This window comes from Tenrec ecaudatus, chromosome 17, assembly GCF_050624435.1.
Source record: "Tenrec ecaudatus isolate mTenEca1 chromosome 17, mTenEca1.hap1, whole genome shotgun sequence".
NCBI lineage: Eukaryota > Metazoa > Chordata > Mammalia > Afrosoricida > Tenrecidae > Tenrec > Tenrec ecaudatus.
This window is the reverse complement of record NC_134546.1, coordinates 19,041,822-19,058,336: the sequence shown is the minus strand read 5'-3', so window position 1 is coordinate 19,058,336 and position 16,515 is coordinate 19,041,822. Positions and strand designations below refer to the sequence as shown.

Genomic DNA, 16,515 nt, shown 5'->3' with positions numbered 1-16,515 from the left:
TGTTCTTTGAGTTCAAAAAACACGACAGAGTCTGAGAAGACAAGATCAGGGATGTTGAGTGGCTGGGTTAAGGTTTCTAACCAGATTTTCAGAGGACAGCCCTTGCTACTGAGAAGAATAAGTAGGTGTGTAGATATGATAAAAAAGAATTCCTCTGAGCAACTCTCCTGACTTTGTTCTTACGAAAGCAATCTTTCATTTTCTTAAAACATCTTCATAAGCCCCATGATCATCCTGTGCTTTTCAAGAGAAATTCTCAAGAGATCCCTCTGGAATCTCAAATACACAGTTACCATCATCTCGTGAGCTGCCCACTCTGCTAGCAGAGCCCCCAGCTGAACAAAAAGGTGGTCAAAACAGGTACTGTTCAGAATGAGCCTCTTTGTTTTTGTTTCGGTACCCTAAAGAAACCAAGACAAGTATATCACTGAGAAAACTTGTTTGGAGCCACCTACTGATATCAGACATTTTAAAACGTTTTGTTTAGAATAAAACTGTACATATAGGAATTAGAATCCTACTAGCAATATGTTTTCTTACTCTTGTATATTTGGGCATGATAAACTGAGTTCTATGAAATGAAACAAAAGAAAAAGAAAACATTCACAAATATATTTGCTATGTATTGTGACAGTGAACAAGCAGTGGTTCTTCAGATGCAAGGACAGGACAACTGCTACAAAGAATAAAAAATTAAGCCTTAAGTTTTAGCCACTAAGAAAATGTAAGCTCTGCCCTAATTTTGACATCCTATGTCAAAGCAGTACGGATTGTTTTTATACCTCTGGCTTACCTTGCTAGAATGAATCTTTTTTTAAAAAATCATTTTATCGGGGCTCGTACAGCTCTTATCATAATCCATACATACATCCATTGAGTCGCCCACATTTGTACACATGTTGCTATCACCCTTTTTAAACATAGCTTATGTTCTTGAGCAGGAATGAATAATTTCTAAAATTCCAATCATTTAAAAATTCACTGTGCTCCAGGGGACAGCCGGAGGAGCTCTGTGCTGATGAACAACTCTGTATCGTGATCCCAGATGTCGTTAAAGGAACCCACACACGATAAAACAGCACATAGTTCTCCTCACTGACTGTCCTGAAGTCCATTGCCTCGTTTCTAGATTGCGCTTTAATTACAGGAAGCACAGCCATGATGGGAAACTGGGGGAGGGGTATAGTGGACCACTTGTGAATTTATAATTATTTTAAAATGAGAAGTTTGAAAATCTAACAGTAAACACACCTTAGAAGTACTCTGAATAGGCAGGCATGTAATAGGTGTTCATTCTCAACATTATATTCATGTATTACCTGTTCTTTCTTATTAAAAATACTCATGTTTATTAAGTATTATAAAACCATCATAGACAGGAATATAATGTTCAAAACCCATAGCGTGTGATTAAAGGAGAGGGACAAAGTAATAAAATAAACTTCAAAAAAGCCAAAGACAAAGAAGTAGCTATCAGCATGGGGTTTTCATTGTTCCTGTTTGGTTTGGTTTGATTTTTAAATGTTTATTTTCAAATATAGACTGGAAGAAACCTAAATGGGTGTTTGAAAGAGAAGAGTGAGCATGTGGGGGTTGAGAGGTAGCGCACTCTATTCCAAACGAGCAGGCGATAGGAGATCAGAGCCTGTTCCTTCATCTACCTGGCATTAACTCTTCCTGGTGCCCGCTGAATTAAATGCAAACAGCACCTCAGGTTTTTAAGAGCCTCCTCCTTTCAGAATAGAACTGGAAGATGAAGATTGTAAACATTGTGAGAGAAAGAAAACTTGAATCATGACAACGGTGAACGCAAGCAGCTTCCATCCTCGCTAATGCAGAATTTTATGATCCAAAAGTATTAATAACTATGCATAGTCTTATACTCATTCTAGAAAGCATTTAGCAGATAAAGTACTCAGAAGAAACAAAATAACATGGATCTACACATGTTTTATTTAGCGAGTATATGCATATTTTTTTAATTTAATAAAGGGTTTATTCCAAAATGTCCTCATGCCCCAGGATGCGACTTAATGATCGCTAACGCGGTCATATAACGTGCTTGCATTTTCTCTTTCACGTCAACTGTGCTCCTAAACTCGTCCCCAACCACGAGGCCCAGTGACCGCCTCTCTACCTTCCTCCGGGGCCCAGGTCTGCTCCAGGGCATCTGCAAAGACTTTCCTTACTCCCTCCTCTCCTTAGTGCGTGCCTCCTCCATCCATCTCTTTCTTCCACAGTGCACATTGTCTATTTGGGACTTTATCCACTATTGCATTTTGCTTTTCAAAAAACACGTATTGTCTGTTCTCTAGTTTTTAAATTTATTTTTTAATTAAATACTAAATATTTTTTATTCGGGGCTCTTATACCTCTTATCACAATCCATACATTTATCCATTGTGTTGAGTACATTTGTACATATATTGCCATAATCATTTTCAAAGTATTTTCTTTCTATTTGAGTCCTTGATATCAGCTGCTTATTTTCACCCTCCCTCTCCTACCATCCCTCCCTCATGAACCCTTGATAAGTTATAGATTACTATTTTCATATCTTACATCATTCTCTATCACCCTTCACCCAGTTTTCTGTTGTTCATCCCCCTGGGAGGGGTTTATATGTCAGTCCTTGTGATTAAATCTACCTTCCTTCCCCCACCTTCCCCTTATCCTCCTGGTATTTCTATTCTCATAGTTGGCCCTGAGGGGTTTATGTATCTTGGATTCCCTGTGTTGCGGGCTCTTATCTGTAGCAGTGCGAATGCTCTGGTCTAATCCGATTTGAGGTCATGATAGTGGGGGGAGGAAGCATTAAAGAACTAGAGGAAAGCTGTATGTTTAATCAGTGCTATACTGCACCCTGACTGACTCGTCTCTTCCTTGTGACCCTTCTGTAAGGGATGTCCAACTGTCTACAGATGGGCTTTGGGTCTCCACTCCACATCCCTCCCCACCCCACCCCACCCCGTGTTCTCAATTTTAACAGGCTCGGGAGCAAAAGTTATGCCTAGTACTCTTCTTTATTTACCCCAAACTTGGCATAGTCAACTTTCCATAAATGTACATCAGTCTTATGCTGGCATAGACTTATTGAATTGTATCTTGTTAATTTGGTGAAGCATTCTAGCCCACACAAATCATTTTCAATCTTAATTCTGTAGTCTTTAACAATAGCTACCTCTTCAAATTCTATGCCAAAAGGGGGGAAAAGCATGCCCTAGTAAAACAATGGGCAAGATATACCCTGTGATGTTTAACAAGGGACTGACTAATGGCTGACAAAATTTATATCTAATTGAATCATTTGGGTGTGATTATTCTTGAGGTTCAAACAGACAAGGAAAGAACAAGCTGCCAATGGAAAACAAAGAAAATGGCCCATGTTGTGGCGGTTAGCGTTTGCATATCAATAAGCACTTGTGTGCAGGTAGGGGTGGAATCCAGCCTATCAATCAAGTCCAGCCTATCAATCAACGTCTCCCTGGGGGGTGGCCTTTTCTGTAAGACAGCCAGGGGGCTTCTCCTGGAACAGGCCCTTCTTGTTCATCCTGCTGGGGTTCCCTCCAGGGAGGCCTCATGCGCACTGCTGAGGACCCTGAGAGCCAGCCTCTGAGCTCTGTGTCCCGCCACACTCGTCTCCCTGCATCATCTGCCTTCGTCCACATGAGTAGGATGGGGCTGGGACTCCTTGATATAAGATTACTTCTTGATATAAAGTTCTTTCGTATATATATATATATATATATATATATATATATCACTTGTTTATTTCTCTAGACAATCTAGCCTAACACACATGCTTTACCTAAGTGACATCATTTTAAGTCTATATAGTCCCTTTTTACGAAAGGTAAGACAAATTTGGCATGATTGTTTCCTGGTTACCCAGTTGTTGCTCTGCTGACTATTGCACTCTGGTTTCTAAGTTTATAAATCTTTTTTAAAGAACTGACAGGCAGAAGAAAGTGTGCTAAAATGGATTGTACTAATGACTGCACAGCTCTTCTTATTATGATCGAACTATTGAATTATATGGTACGTGAATTACATGCCAATAAAGCTATTACAAGTAAAAAATAAGTTTTTAAAAGAACTGATAGGCAAGTTCTTTTTAAAATGTCCAGAATGCTTTTACTTTCCACAGTAGACTCTCGGTGTTTTTCTGTAATTTCTCAAAGAGAATGTCTCGAGACCCAAAGGATCTGCTCTATAAGCCTTCACCTAATGAACACTACAGCAGTCTCAAAGAGAGACCGTCTCGGACGGCTCGTGTGCACGCATCTGCAATCCCCTGAGAGAGAACTTGTATTCTCTAATGTCAAATGGAGAGGGCTTCTCTGGTGACACTTCACCAAACTCCACGTAGGATTTCATCCAGAAGTCTTTATGTTGCTTGTTTTTGGCTTCTACGTTAGATTATCTTTTCATTTCCTTGGGTTTCAATCCACCCTTCTTAGTGGAGAAGATGAGAGTAGAATTGGCAATCTCCCCTCGGTTGGGATGATAGCAATGTGCTCAAGCACAGGAGAAGGGGACCTGGGCTAAATGAGGCCACGGGGAAACACGGCGAGTGGAGGCACTTTATGAAGGTAAAGGAACTTGATGGGCAATGATGTGGCAAGTGGAAGAGATGTGTGGAGATTAGCAAACACTTGAAGGGGCCTCAAGAAACACAAGGGAGACCTGGAAAAGGAGGATTTGAGAACACCTAAAAAGGTGCTGTGACCATCTGCAGGGTCAGTGTGTTCGAGCTGGCTGCTGACCCCATAAGAAGACTGATACAGACGTCAGGTACAACAGCAAGAGCACTGCTGACGTTCACCGAGTGGTTACCACATGCTGACACCCTTCTAAGCGCTCTCAAAGATGACAACACTCAATCCTCACAATAGCCTCCTGCCGTATTCCCACTGTACCAAGAAGAAGGTACAGTCAAGAAAGATTAAGTCATTTGCCCAAAGTCACAGCCAACAAAGGGCAGTGCGTGGTGCAATCGTACAGCCACTGGACTTCAGAGGAGAAGCTGCCCGGCCCAGTTCTGGATAAGCAAGGAAAAGTAAACTAAAAGATTCTAAAAATGTTAAGTAATTTAGCACTATCCCATAGCTTGTTAGTGGCAGGACCTTAGCGGTCTCCCCACTTTCCAAACTACGATCTCATAGGATGCACTTGGAGAGATTAACACGGGGAACATAAAGTCGAGATCAAAGGCAGCAAGTCTGATAACAGTGAGGTGAGTTAGGAGCCTGGAAGCCAGAGGTCAGCAAACTGACTGTAAAGAGTCAGCTAGGGAATACTGCAGGCTTTGTGGGCAGAGAGATCTGGGGCAGGGCTACTCACTCAAGGCTGTCACGATAGCACAGAAGCAGCCACAGGCAATATGTAAACAACTGTGGGGTGGGGAGGTGGGGCTGACTTCCAGTAAAGATTTACTTAGAACAGGTAGTTTAAATGCAGTTCACCCATCCCTGTTCTCAGGGAAAGAGACAACAAAGGCCTAATTTAAAGGCAGTAGAGATGAGTGGCTCATATCTCAAATACATAGTATGTTCTACATACAGGCCACAATGTTCCTCCACTGAATGTACTTTGATGCCACCCACAGACGGAGTGCAGTGCCCAGCAGAATTCACTGAAACATCCTTTTTGACATTTCTTAAGCCTGTTTTAAAAACATATTTTTTTTATAGTTCTTAAGCCTGTTTTAAAGCCTCTCTTTACTGAGAGAATTTCAAAAGGCTCCTCATCTTCCATCTTATCAGATTATCTTATCCTTTCTCTCTCTGATCCTTTCTGGTTCTACTTACCCTCCTCATCCTTCTACCAGGCCCACATATATACTTAACCATCAGTTCTCTACTTACACTCTCAGATTAGCTCTAACCTACAGAGTCTGCTGGTTACATAATCGCCTGTCCAAAAGATGGCCATGCTCCTAATCCCCAGAACCCAGAACCATGTTAGGTGACATGTTGTTGTTGTTGTTTGCTGTTAGGTGCCATTAGCTTGGTTCTGACTCACAGTGACCCTCTGTACAACAGAACGAAACACCGCCCAGTTCCTATGCCGTTCTCCCAAGCGATCCTGTGCTTGAGCCCATTGTTTCACCACTGTGGCTGCCCCTTCATCTTACCCAGTATAATGACCATCTCCAGAGCCTGGTCTCTCTTGACAACATGTCCAAAGTATGAGAGAAGCTCGCCATCTTTGCTTGCTAAGGTTACATGGCAAGGTGGAATTGCGGTTGCAGATGGAATTAAGGCTGCTTGCCAATTGATCTTAAAATAGAGATTAGGCTGGACTATTGGGTGGGGCCAATAAAAGTACCAAACTAAACCCACCTCCATCAGGTCACTTCGAATTCTTAACTACCTTACCTAGGTTTCAGAGGCTATAAAGTTTTACCAGAGCAAACAGCCTCATCTTTCTCCTGAGGAGAGACTGGTGGGTTTGAACCATGGACCAGCAGAGGATGATAGAAGAGTAAACCAGAGAGAGGGCAGCATTAAAGGGTCTGGGGCTGACTCTGGACAATCCTCCAGGCTTGAGAAGATGTGGAAAAGGCCTACAAGCCAAGGAAAGGGGATTGTCTCGAAAAGGAGATAAATTCTCCCCTAGAGCCTCCGGAAGTAAGGCAGCACTGCACACTCCTGACTTTAAGCCCAGTGAGACTTGTTTCAGACTTTTTTATCTCCAGAAGTATAAGATAATAAATCTGTGTTGTTTACAAACCACCAAGATGAGGGTGGCCTTCCAGGCAGAGCCAGGCAGAGGGTCTCCGGTGAAGCACCACTCCTTCCCATGCCGCCTTCAGAGTTGTGTGTTCACCAGCAGCACCCTGTGGCACGTGGGTAATGGTTTCCCCACAGGAAAACAAACAACTCACCAGAGATGCTTACAGAAATTAAGGCAGATTTCATGAGGGCTTTCAGTCTGGTAGTGTAATGGTTATACCCTGGGTTGTAATCAGCAAGGTTGGCAATCCGAAACCACTAGCTGCTCTGTGAGAGAAAGTCAGGGCTTTCTCCTCCCATAAACAGTTACAGTCTTAGAAATGCACAGGGGTAGTCCCACCCTGTCCTACAGGGTCACACTGAGTTGGCATCAACTCAATGGCATTGACTGTGTGAGCACCTGAGGGCAGTTTGCTATAGTAACCATAGAAAATACATACAGTTCCTCATTTTTAAAATGGTTGAAAGCGCCTCTCTCTCTCTCTCTCTGCTAGAGAAACCCTGGGTGGTGCAGTCAATTAAGTAATAATCTACTACCTGTAAGTGCAGCAGTTCAAACCCACCAGCTCTTCTCAGATGAGGCCTGCTGTTTCAGTAGAGATGTACGGTCTCGGGAGCCCCAGGTAATCGCTCTACTCTGTCTTGGAGAGTCACCAACTCACCCGCAATGGGTTTGGTTGGATTTGGGTTCTTGCTGCTACGGTCTTACCTTTATTACATAGGTCCTTGGCTTGAATCTGGATGCTATTTGCAGTGTTTAAACTTATTCCTAAAATCTGATGCCAAGTTTTAATTTGTTTGAAACCTCGAAATCTACTGCAAGACCATGGTCCCAATGCTTACAAATCATCCAATATCAAAAAAGATATACTGGGATCAGAACTGCAGTAATAGGTTTCATAAATAAAAAACATTACTTATAAAGCTTTATTTAATGCAGTATATACAGACTGCCCACTTGCTTTAAATGAATTTAAACTATTACACCTACATGAACTCAGTTTAAATATTAGCTGAGTCACCGAATATAATTCTAGTCATGCTTAGATCAGAAAAATACTATAAAACTGGAAATATTAAAATTCAGTCTCAAATATTAAAAGTGGGACAGAGAGTAGGGGAGCAAATCCTGGAAACTAAAGACCAAGCAGTCTGACAGTGACCAGTGTTTTCATGTGAGTGCATGAGCACTGACAGTAACACCAGGTCACCAAGCAGTGAATCTACAATTACCTTCATATGGGACATGACCTGAGTTCAACAAAGTTTTCCTCCGAAAAGGTTTTAGTCTAAAAAACAACCAGTAGGTTAAAATCTTGAGCTAAACAAACAAAAAATGTATTTATAACAAAGATACATTTCAGCCCTAGGGATTCAAAGGCATTAATCATTAATTAGAAGTTGGAAGTCATATGCTTAAGAACAAGTGAGATATAAAGTGGGGAGGAGCATATTTAGCCTAAGAAAAGTCAGATGAAAGGAAATCAAACACAGATGGACCCACAGAGGGGTGCCTACACTCAGCCGGTGCTTAATTTTAAGTTTATTACCTGATACGGACTATCAGTGACCTGATAGGCACTGTTCTAGGTGTTTCAGATATATCAGCAAACAAAGATCCAGGTCCTCCTGGAATGTTACATGCCAGTGTACAGAGACAGAAACAATAAACACAACAAATATTTGTGATAGGCTACTTCTAAATGGCTCCCGTGATCCCTAGCACTCACTTTTATGGAACTGCCCTCCTTGTGTGTGGGCTGAACCCAACTAACAGACAAACTAATGGGATGTCACTTCCAAGCCTCGGTTATAAAAACTCTCTCTTGCTCTCTGTTGACGCTCGTGAAGCCAGCTACCCTCCAGAGGAGGCCAGTTCTGGTAACGAGTCACACATGACAAGAAACTGAGGGCTGGCTCTGAGACCAAGGCAGCACTAACCGAGGCCCCCGTCCAACGGCACACAGGGAACCAAGTCCTGCCGACAACCCAACTGCAGGAGCAAACTTAGAAGGGGATCCTTCTGGGTCACACCTTGAGATGATTAATGCCTAGCCAACACCTGGGTCACAGCCAAGTCACAATCAATGTTGTTTAAAGTTGCTAATTTCTGAGTTAATTCTTTTATGTTGTAATACAAGGGGGCTGTGGTGGTTACATAATCGCGTGTCAACTTGAGCCTATTAAAAGTGAATGGGGTGGCGTCTAGCCTGGGAATTGGGTCGCAGCCTGATGATGCCTCCTTGTGGGCATGACCTTCCCATGACAATTCTAGGAACTTCCTTGCTCTTGATTCTGCCCTCAGAAGAGGTTGATGTCTCTCTCTCTCTCTTGCCCAGCCCTTCCCTCTCCCTCTTCTTTCACCCTCCTGTTGACAAGCCACGTGGAACCTTGTTGAGGAGCCACACCCAGAGAGCTGGAAGAGCCACACAGAGACCCGCACCAGCATTGAGGTGTTCCACAGCCATTGGATCCACAAGACTTTGCATCCACTGGCCTGTAGGCTCTTCCTGAATTCTGCATTATTTCATGTGGCCATGTGAGTCTGAAGAGGAAGTTAAGGACTAGTATCAGTGTTATGGGCTAATATCACACTTATGGACTTGATCTGGATTGGGCTGGGATGTTTTCCCAATATACAATTGCTCTTTGATATAAAGTTCTCTGAGAGTCACTGGATCTGTTTCTCTAGTCAACCCAGTCTAACACAGGGACTTCAAGAAGTTTCCAGACAAGTGCAATAAAAGATCATGGAATTTTCCTACTAACTTTTGAATCCCCTTTGGAGAAAGCTAATAGGTAAATTATACAATATGTTAGACAGAAGTTTTAAAAATGTACAGCAAGTTAACAGTTGAGAGTCATTCAAGTTGCAATTTTAAAAGGGGGGATTACAAACACTTGCACATAAAAATACATGACAGCATTAATTATAGTAACGAGAAAATGGAAACAATCTGAATCCCCATTAACTCGAGAACAGAGAAATAACATGGGGTGCACTCATAAACCTTCAAAACATTATGTCAGGGAAAGCTTAATCCCATACAGAAAGGGCCACATAACTTATGGTTTCATCTATAAGAAATATCCAGAAAAGCAAGTATATTGACAAAAAGTAGATTAGCGCTTGCCTGTGGCTGGAGGGTCGTACAAGCAGCCATGGCAGGCTGGTGGGTCACCATGGGCTGCTAACTGCAGGGTCAACAGTTCGAAATGACCAGCCGCTCCACAGGAGAAAGATGAAGCTTCCTACTTCGGTAAAGATTTGACCTCCGAAACCCACAAGGGCAATTCTACTCTGCTCTGTAGGGTCACCACGAGTTGGAAATGACGGGTTGGCAGTGAGTTTTGAAGTACGGGTGGAGGTGGGAACAGACATTAGCTGTACAAGGCATGAGGGGGTATTACTGGAATGATGGAACTGTCCTAAAGTTGAGAGTAAGGGTATTTTCACAACTCAGTAAATTTGCTAAAAATCATGGACCCGTATACTTAAATGGGTGAATTTACGGTATGTGAATCACACTGCAAAAAGAGTTGTCTAAAAAAGGAAGAGGTGTCAACATGGGCACCAATCTGAAGACGACATATGAAAAATAACTTGCAGGAGGAAGGGTCAATGCAGAAGTCTGAGGGAAACACCACACAACAGAGAAAGCTTTGCCAAGATCCTAAGGCAGGACACACCCGGTGCCTGCAGGACAAGGCTGCCCTGTGATGAGAGCTGAATGAGAGGAGGGTGGCTGAGATAGGGATCATACTGGGCTTTTAATCTACATGAGGGATTTGGGATTTTACAGAAATTGGAGAGGATGGCGCTTGCTAATAAGAGATGCATAAGAAAGAAGGTCTGAGCAGAGAAGGGATTGTTATCTGACTTGCCTTTCAAAAGGACCACACAGTGGAAAGAATCATAAAAGCCTCCACATAACCTAGCTGCCTCTGGGATTACTGACCTCTCTTCTCAACGGGAGACATTTAGCGCTTACTGAGAGGGAGGATTCCTACCTCCAGTGGGTCATCTGCATCAGAATCTATGTGAGAACTTGTTTCACCTGCAAGTTCTCAGGCGAGGCCCTGGCCTGATGAACATCTGAGACACAGTTCCCAGGTTACTGTTAAGAAACACAAGTTCCTTCAAACACTAAATTATGATCAAATACATAGGCTACCTAAGTGGTGTTTATCTAAGGAAATGGCTAGGACTGACTCTAAGTGGTCATCTGAATCAATTATTTTATTATAGATGAAGTTTTTCCCATTCTTAAAAAAAAACAAAACACACTACTCACCCAGCTGTTTTTCTTCCCGGCGTAAACCTCCATGTTTTCTCCATACTGCGGCTCCTCCAGCAAGGTCTGGTATTCAAACATGAGGCGGGAGCTCTCGTGGAGGCGGCTGCACTGGAATTGGTGATATTGTTGCACGAGTTCCTTCACCACAAGCAAGAGGCACTCCGGATCTGACGGATTCCACGAAGCAAGGTTCTGCAGGGGCCACCAATAAAAAGCCCAGTCAAAAGGGACTGTCTGCAACGGAGTACTGTGCATCCCTAAAACACAGCAATGAAACCATCAAACGCCTCCAGCTGTGGAGGGGTGGAGAAGACATTATGCGGCATGAAGTTAGTCAAGCACAAAAGGGCCAATGGTGCATGAGTGCACAGCTGTAAGAGCAAGTAGCAGCATGGGCACAGGCTAAAACTTGCAGGGCATCCAGTCTTCTGGCCAGGGACCAGCCAGCCTGGTCAAGAGCCCCAGCAGGGCCATCTGCTCCAGGTAAGTATAGTATAGGTGGGCATCTCAAAACAGCTGGGATCAAATGGTCGGGGAAATGGGGGACTGGGAGGGGGAGGAGGGGTATGGGGGGAGGGGGGTTTGGGGGGAGGGTGCTGTCTACTGACTGGTTGCCATGTGGATCTGGGGTGAGGTCCCCTGGAGAGGGACATGGCTCTGTCAGATGGATGAGGCTTAGTGGTGGGAGGGGCAGCACAGGAGAGGGAAGAGTGAACACAGGTACCTGTCTGTTGAGGGGAGGGAGCGAGGGAAGGGAAGATGGTGGGGATGATGCTTTGGGGAACAGTAGGTAGGGAGTGTCTTTAGTGGCATGCAGCAGATGAACAACATTGAACTAGGGTACCCAGGGGTATGGGGAACCGAGGCTAGGTGCCGTGGGACACTGGAACACTGAATCTGGGAGCTTCAGGGCACACAGCATGCTCCAGAGGCTGCATCGGTGAGACTTTGTACGGGAACGCCACTGGGTGAACTGGCCTCTACCTCAGACACACTTGTAACCTGAGGACTTAAGCCGGGAAACACATGGTGTCTGAGGAAGCCGAGACAGCGGTACCAAGAGTGGTGTACTGTGGGTTGGCGGACAAACAAGGTCTTGCTATGACAACACTTTATAAGCTGTATGAAGAACCATCTTATTCCAGCTCTTGTGACAGACATTCTGCTTATTTTGCTTATGCTTATTCATATTAGGGTGCATCTCAGAGGTGTGTTGCCACTGGGGGTCAACCTCTTGAAGTTGTGTTAATTGTTTTTGAAACCCAGGGGCCTTGAGCCTATAGTGAAAGCAAACAGAACAAGGGTTTGGGGTAGAGAGGGGTAGGGGGTAGGGGAAATAAAAGCGAGATGGTATCAAGAAGTACAGGAAGGAAAAATATGTTTAGAGACTGATTATGGAATCAATTGTACAATTCTGTTTGATGTGGTTAAACTATGGAATGATATATGTATTAACTACCAAGTTTTATATATATATATATATATATATATATATAAAACTCCCAAGTTATAGCAAATTAAAAGGAAAAAAAAAAAGCTTAGTTAGATCCAGGAATGGGTTTGGGGTTGCATTAAATCCTAGCTCCAATTTAAGAACAATTAGTACTTACATCATGGTCCTGCTCACACCTCGCCCTCAGGAAGGGAACACAGAAGAGATGGGTGCTAAAGCAAAATGTGCCAAAGAAGATGGGGCCCAGACAGCAGATAAAATACCACCTGGGGTCTTAAAGGCTTGTTTCCAAACAAGCAGCCACCCATGTGAGCTGTCAACTAAGTCCACATGGAAGAAGCACACCATCATCATCAGTCACTGAAGGATTGGAATCCATATCATCTGAAGTCGAAGGAGGAATCACTATCAGAACCTAAACTGTGGGAATATAGTGTGCAGAAGACGATGAATGGCAGTGGGAGCCCAAGATTCCCTTGTGGAATGACATAGGAAATAAGGCTCTGGAGAACTACTCCTATCTGAACCTGAGGGTGGGAGAAAAGTGGTCACTAAACTAGGAGTGCTTGGGGGAGGAGTATAGCTGGTCAAAGGCATAAATCTGACCTGCACCGCGAAGACGTTGTCAGCAGATCCTTCCTATGATGCAAGCTGGACCTGATCTGACTTCCCAAAGTTTTGGTTTTTATTGTTTTGTGTAGTTTTTGTTTGTTCATAGTACAGTGTATATCAGAGGTGTTATGTCCATGGAGGCCACCCTCTTGAAGTATTATATGCTTTTCTGTGTTTCAGTTTATGAAACCCAGGGCTGATGAACCTATAAGGAACAGCAAGTAAAATAAGGAGTTTGGGGATTGGGGGGTACAGTGGGGTAAAAGAGAGACACTGTCAAAGAGTCCCTGTAGAAGGACAGTTGGAAACTGATAGTGGTAGCAATTGTACAATTCTACTTGACCTGGTCAAAATATGATATATTGTATGTCCTAAATCCCAACAATGGAAAAAATGAAATTGTACATGAGCTATACAATGAGATATAGAATAAGGGGGGAGGGATACAGTGGTGGTGGTGGTAGGGTGAAAGGGAGACGACATCAAGGAATCCATGTAGAAAAGAATGTTTGTAAACTGATTGTGTAGCAATTGTACAATTCTACCCAACGTGATTGAAATATGGAATGATATATGTATTCAATCCTAATTAATAAAAAATGAGCCTCGATGCAAATCAAGTTTCATGTTCATACATCCATGTAAAGGAAAGGCTTGATCAAAATCTAAGAACAGACTACTCCCCATGAGCTATAAACCCAAGGCTGGAGTGAAAAGAGTCTCTCACTCCCGGGGATTTCTTCTGCCTTATAAAAATCCTCGCAAAATATCCAGGAGGAATCCCATCACGAGTAGGCAGAGACAGAAAGAGTCAAGCAGGATAGTAAGAAAACAAGAAACCTAAATATCTTAGAAAACTATAAATTTAGCCTGGAAGTCTTAATTTGTTTCTTATTCTTTTATAAGTTCAGCATTATATGCTAAAGACATTCAACTCGTACCCACAGACCATCTGTAACTGAAATACCAGATATAAATAAATGCTTTAGAAATACTAGCTCCCCACAGAAACACAAGCATATTGGTGATGGCTTCACCTAAGAGCTAGGAATGCCGGGCTGTAGAAACACCAAGGGGCGGGGGTGGGGCTGTGGCGGGGGGGGGGGGGGGGGGAGGGATTCGATACAATTAGACAAGGCGTGGTGGTTGGGTAAAAGAAGAGGACAGGGGCTGTGAAACCCTAGGACGCAGAAAGCAGCTGGGAATGACACGCACATAATAGTTGTTAAGCTCACTTTCATTCACGTAACAAATGGTTATGACATTTCCATTATGCGCCAGCTACTATTCTAAGCAGTTAAGAAGCAAGCCAATCCCTGGTCTCAAGAAGCTTACCCATCAGCCGACCAACTTAGGGCTGACTACAACTCCTAGTGGGAACCCTTGAGGAGACAGTTAAACTGACCTCTAGCGTCTCCAAGGCTAAAGCTTTACGGGAGCAGGGTCTCATCTCTCTCTGGTAAATCTGTGTCAACCTTGTAGCTAGCAATCCATGCCTATTCCACTACACCACCAGGGCTTTAGTGGGCCAAAATAAATAATAAGCAAACACAGACAGTGACAAATGCAACTGAAAAAGTAGAGCATGCATCCCAGAAGTCAAGTGAAGGAAGTCTTTGGAGGACAAAGAAGTGGACAACTGTGTCAAATACTAGTGATAAGACAAAGTGGAGACCTGACAATTGATCGCTGGAACTAGTGAGATACAGATCACAATAATGCCCATTAGTGCTATAATTATGATGGAATGAAACCTTAAATGCCAAGAGTTCATTCACAAAATAACACGTAGAAAAAATTACAGATGACCTGTCAAACTTTAGCCAAAGGGGACTGTAGTATAAACGGAAAGTTTTCTTCGGATGTTTGTGACCTGATAGGAAAATGTCTGTAGAGAAGGGGTGAAGCTGATGATGTAATGGAGAAAGAGAAGGCCATACCAGGAGAGAAGACAATGAGTATGAATGGGATCCCCAGGAGGGTCGGCACGAGAATGAGCCCAGAGAGTCTAATCATGGAAATAGGACGAAGACCAATAAAATAAGGCGAGTGCAGGCCTTATGTGATGAGAGTTTGTGGCAGTTCTCTTCTGATTGCGTACATTTTTTCCTGGGAAATGGGAAAGTCATCTTCAGAGAGAAGAGAACGCATTGGATTTTATGGTGTTAGGGCTTTGCCGGGTAAATACAATAGAGGAAAAAAAGGACATGGCATCTGAGAGGGTTTGTATAAGGATGATTGTAATAATGGATCAGGGCATCAAAGTCAAGTGAAAAGTGAAAGAAGTTGATAAGGGCAATTAGGGGTAGTATAAGGTGGTGGAATCAATACACGGCAGGTCCAAGTGAGATACTACAAAGAATGAGTTGGAAAAGCAATAGGTACAGGCAGAGAATGGAACGTTAGGGACGGAGCTGATGAGATGATTTGCAGAGTGTACTCACAAGCTCTGGTGCACCACAGTGTGTATGTGGCTGAGGAAGAATGAAGGACAAGGACACTAATGGACAGGAAATCAGGGACTGAGAGGCCAGAGGATTGGGAGGATCATTTATAGTGATATTGAAATCACTTAGAATCATGACAAGAATGATACTGAGAATAATACAATATTGAGTATTACAAAGTACAAGAGTAATACAATAAGCCATTTGCTAAAACTTCCAAGCTATAAGGGCAATGATTGAGGAATCTCGAGATAACAGCAACCAAATGAGAATAGTAGGTCCTACAGACCGATGGTATGAGTTCAGAAGCTGGGGGAGGAGGCTAGGTAAACAAGAATAATTTCCTTGGGAGCAGCACTAAGAGCTGGAAGAATACGGGATCTGGAAGAGAAACCAGCAACCATTTCTTTGAGAAGGCTGGAGAGAAGGCAGAAGTTCATGGCAGAAGGTTAGGTTTCAGAGTGGTGGCTCTTAGCACTCACCATGGAATCACCGGTACCTGGGTCCTACCCCCCATCCCGATTCTCCTTTAATTGGGTTCATCTAAGGTATGCTCTTGATCACTTGCCCAACAGTTCGTTTCTATCCTCGAGACCACATTTTCCAATTATTGTTTCTTCCTCTTCAAACTTTGCATTGCAATAGCCAATAAAGATCAATGTACCTTGATTGTAAGCTTGATCAATTTCAGACTGAAGACATAGGTTAAAATTCTTCAGTTTCTGCATCAATTGCTTTAGGGGTTGGTGCATGAATCTGAATAGTTATTTCATTGACTGGATTTCCCTGTAGATGGACAGCTCGTATCATATCACAGATACCACTGTGTTGGCTCTGTGTGGCTTTGATACTGAGAGCTATGTCACTGGCATTTCAAATGCCCAGGGCAAGAACAGATTATGAAGAAGCAACGTGACTGCCTGCTTCTGAGGAGTTAGACAATGAACACCTCATGACCTGCAGAAGAG

The 16,515-nt window shown here is 43.2% G+C and overlaps 1 protein-coding gene across 1 annotated transcript in view; it reads right to left on the bottom strand.

The window, feature by feature from the left end:
* The window catches only part of BABAM2 (BRISC and BRCA1 A complex member 2), a 547,594-nt gene that overhangs the window by 348,505 nt on the left and 182,574 nt on the right, over positions 1 to 16,515 (bottom strand). The window contains exon 5 of the mRNA XM_075535418.1: positions 11,033 to 11,227. Within this exon, the coding sequence (XP_075391533.1) occupies positions 11,033 to 11,227 (195 nt within the window). The remainder of the gene's footprint in view (positions 1 to 11,032; positions 11,228 to 16,515) is intronic.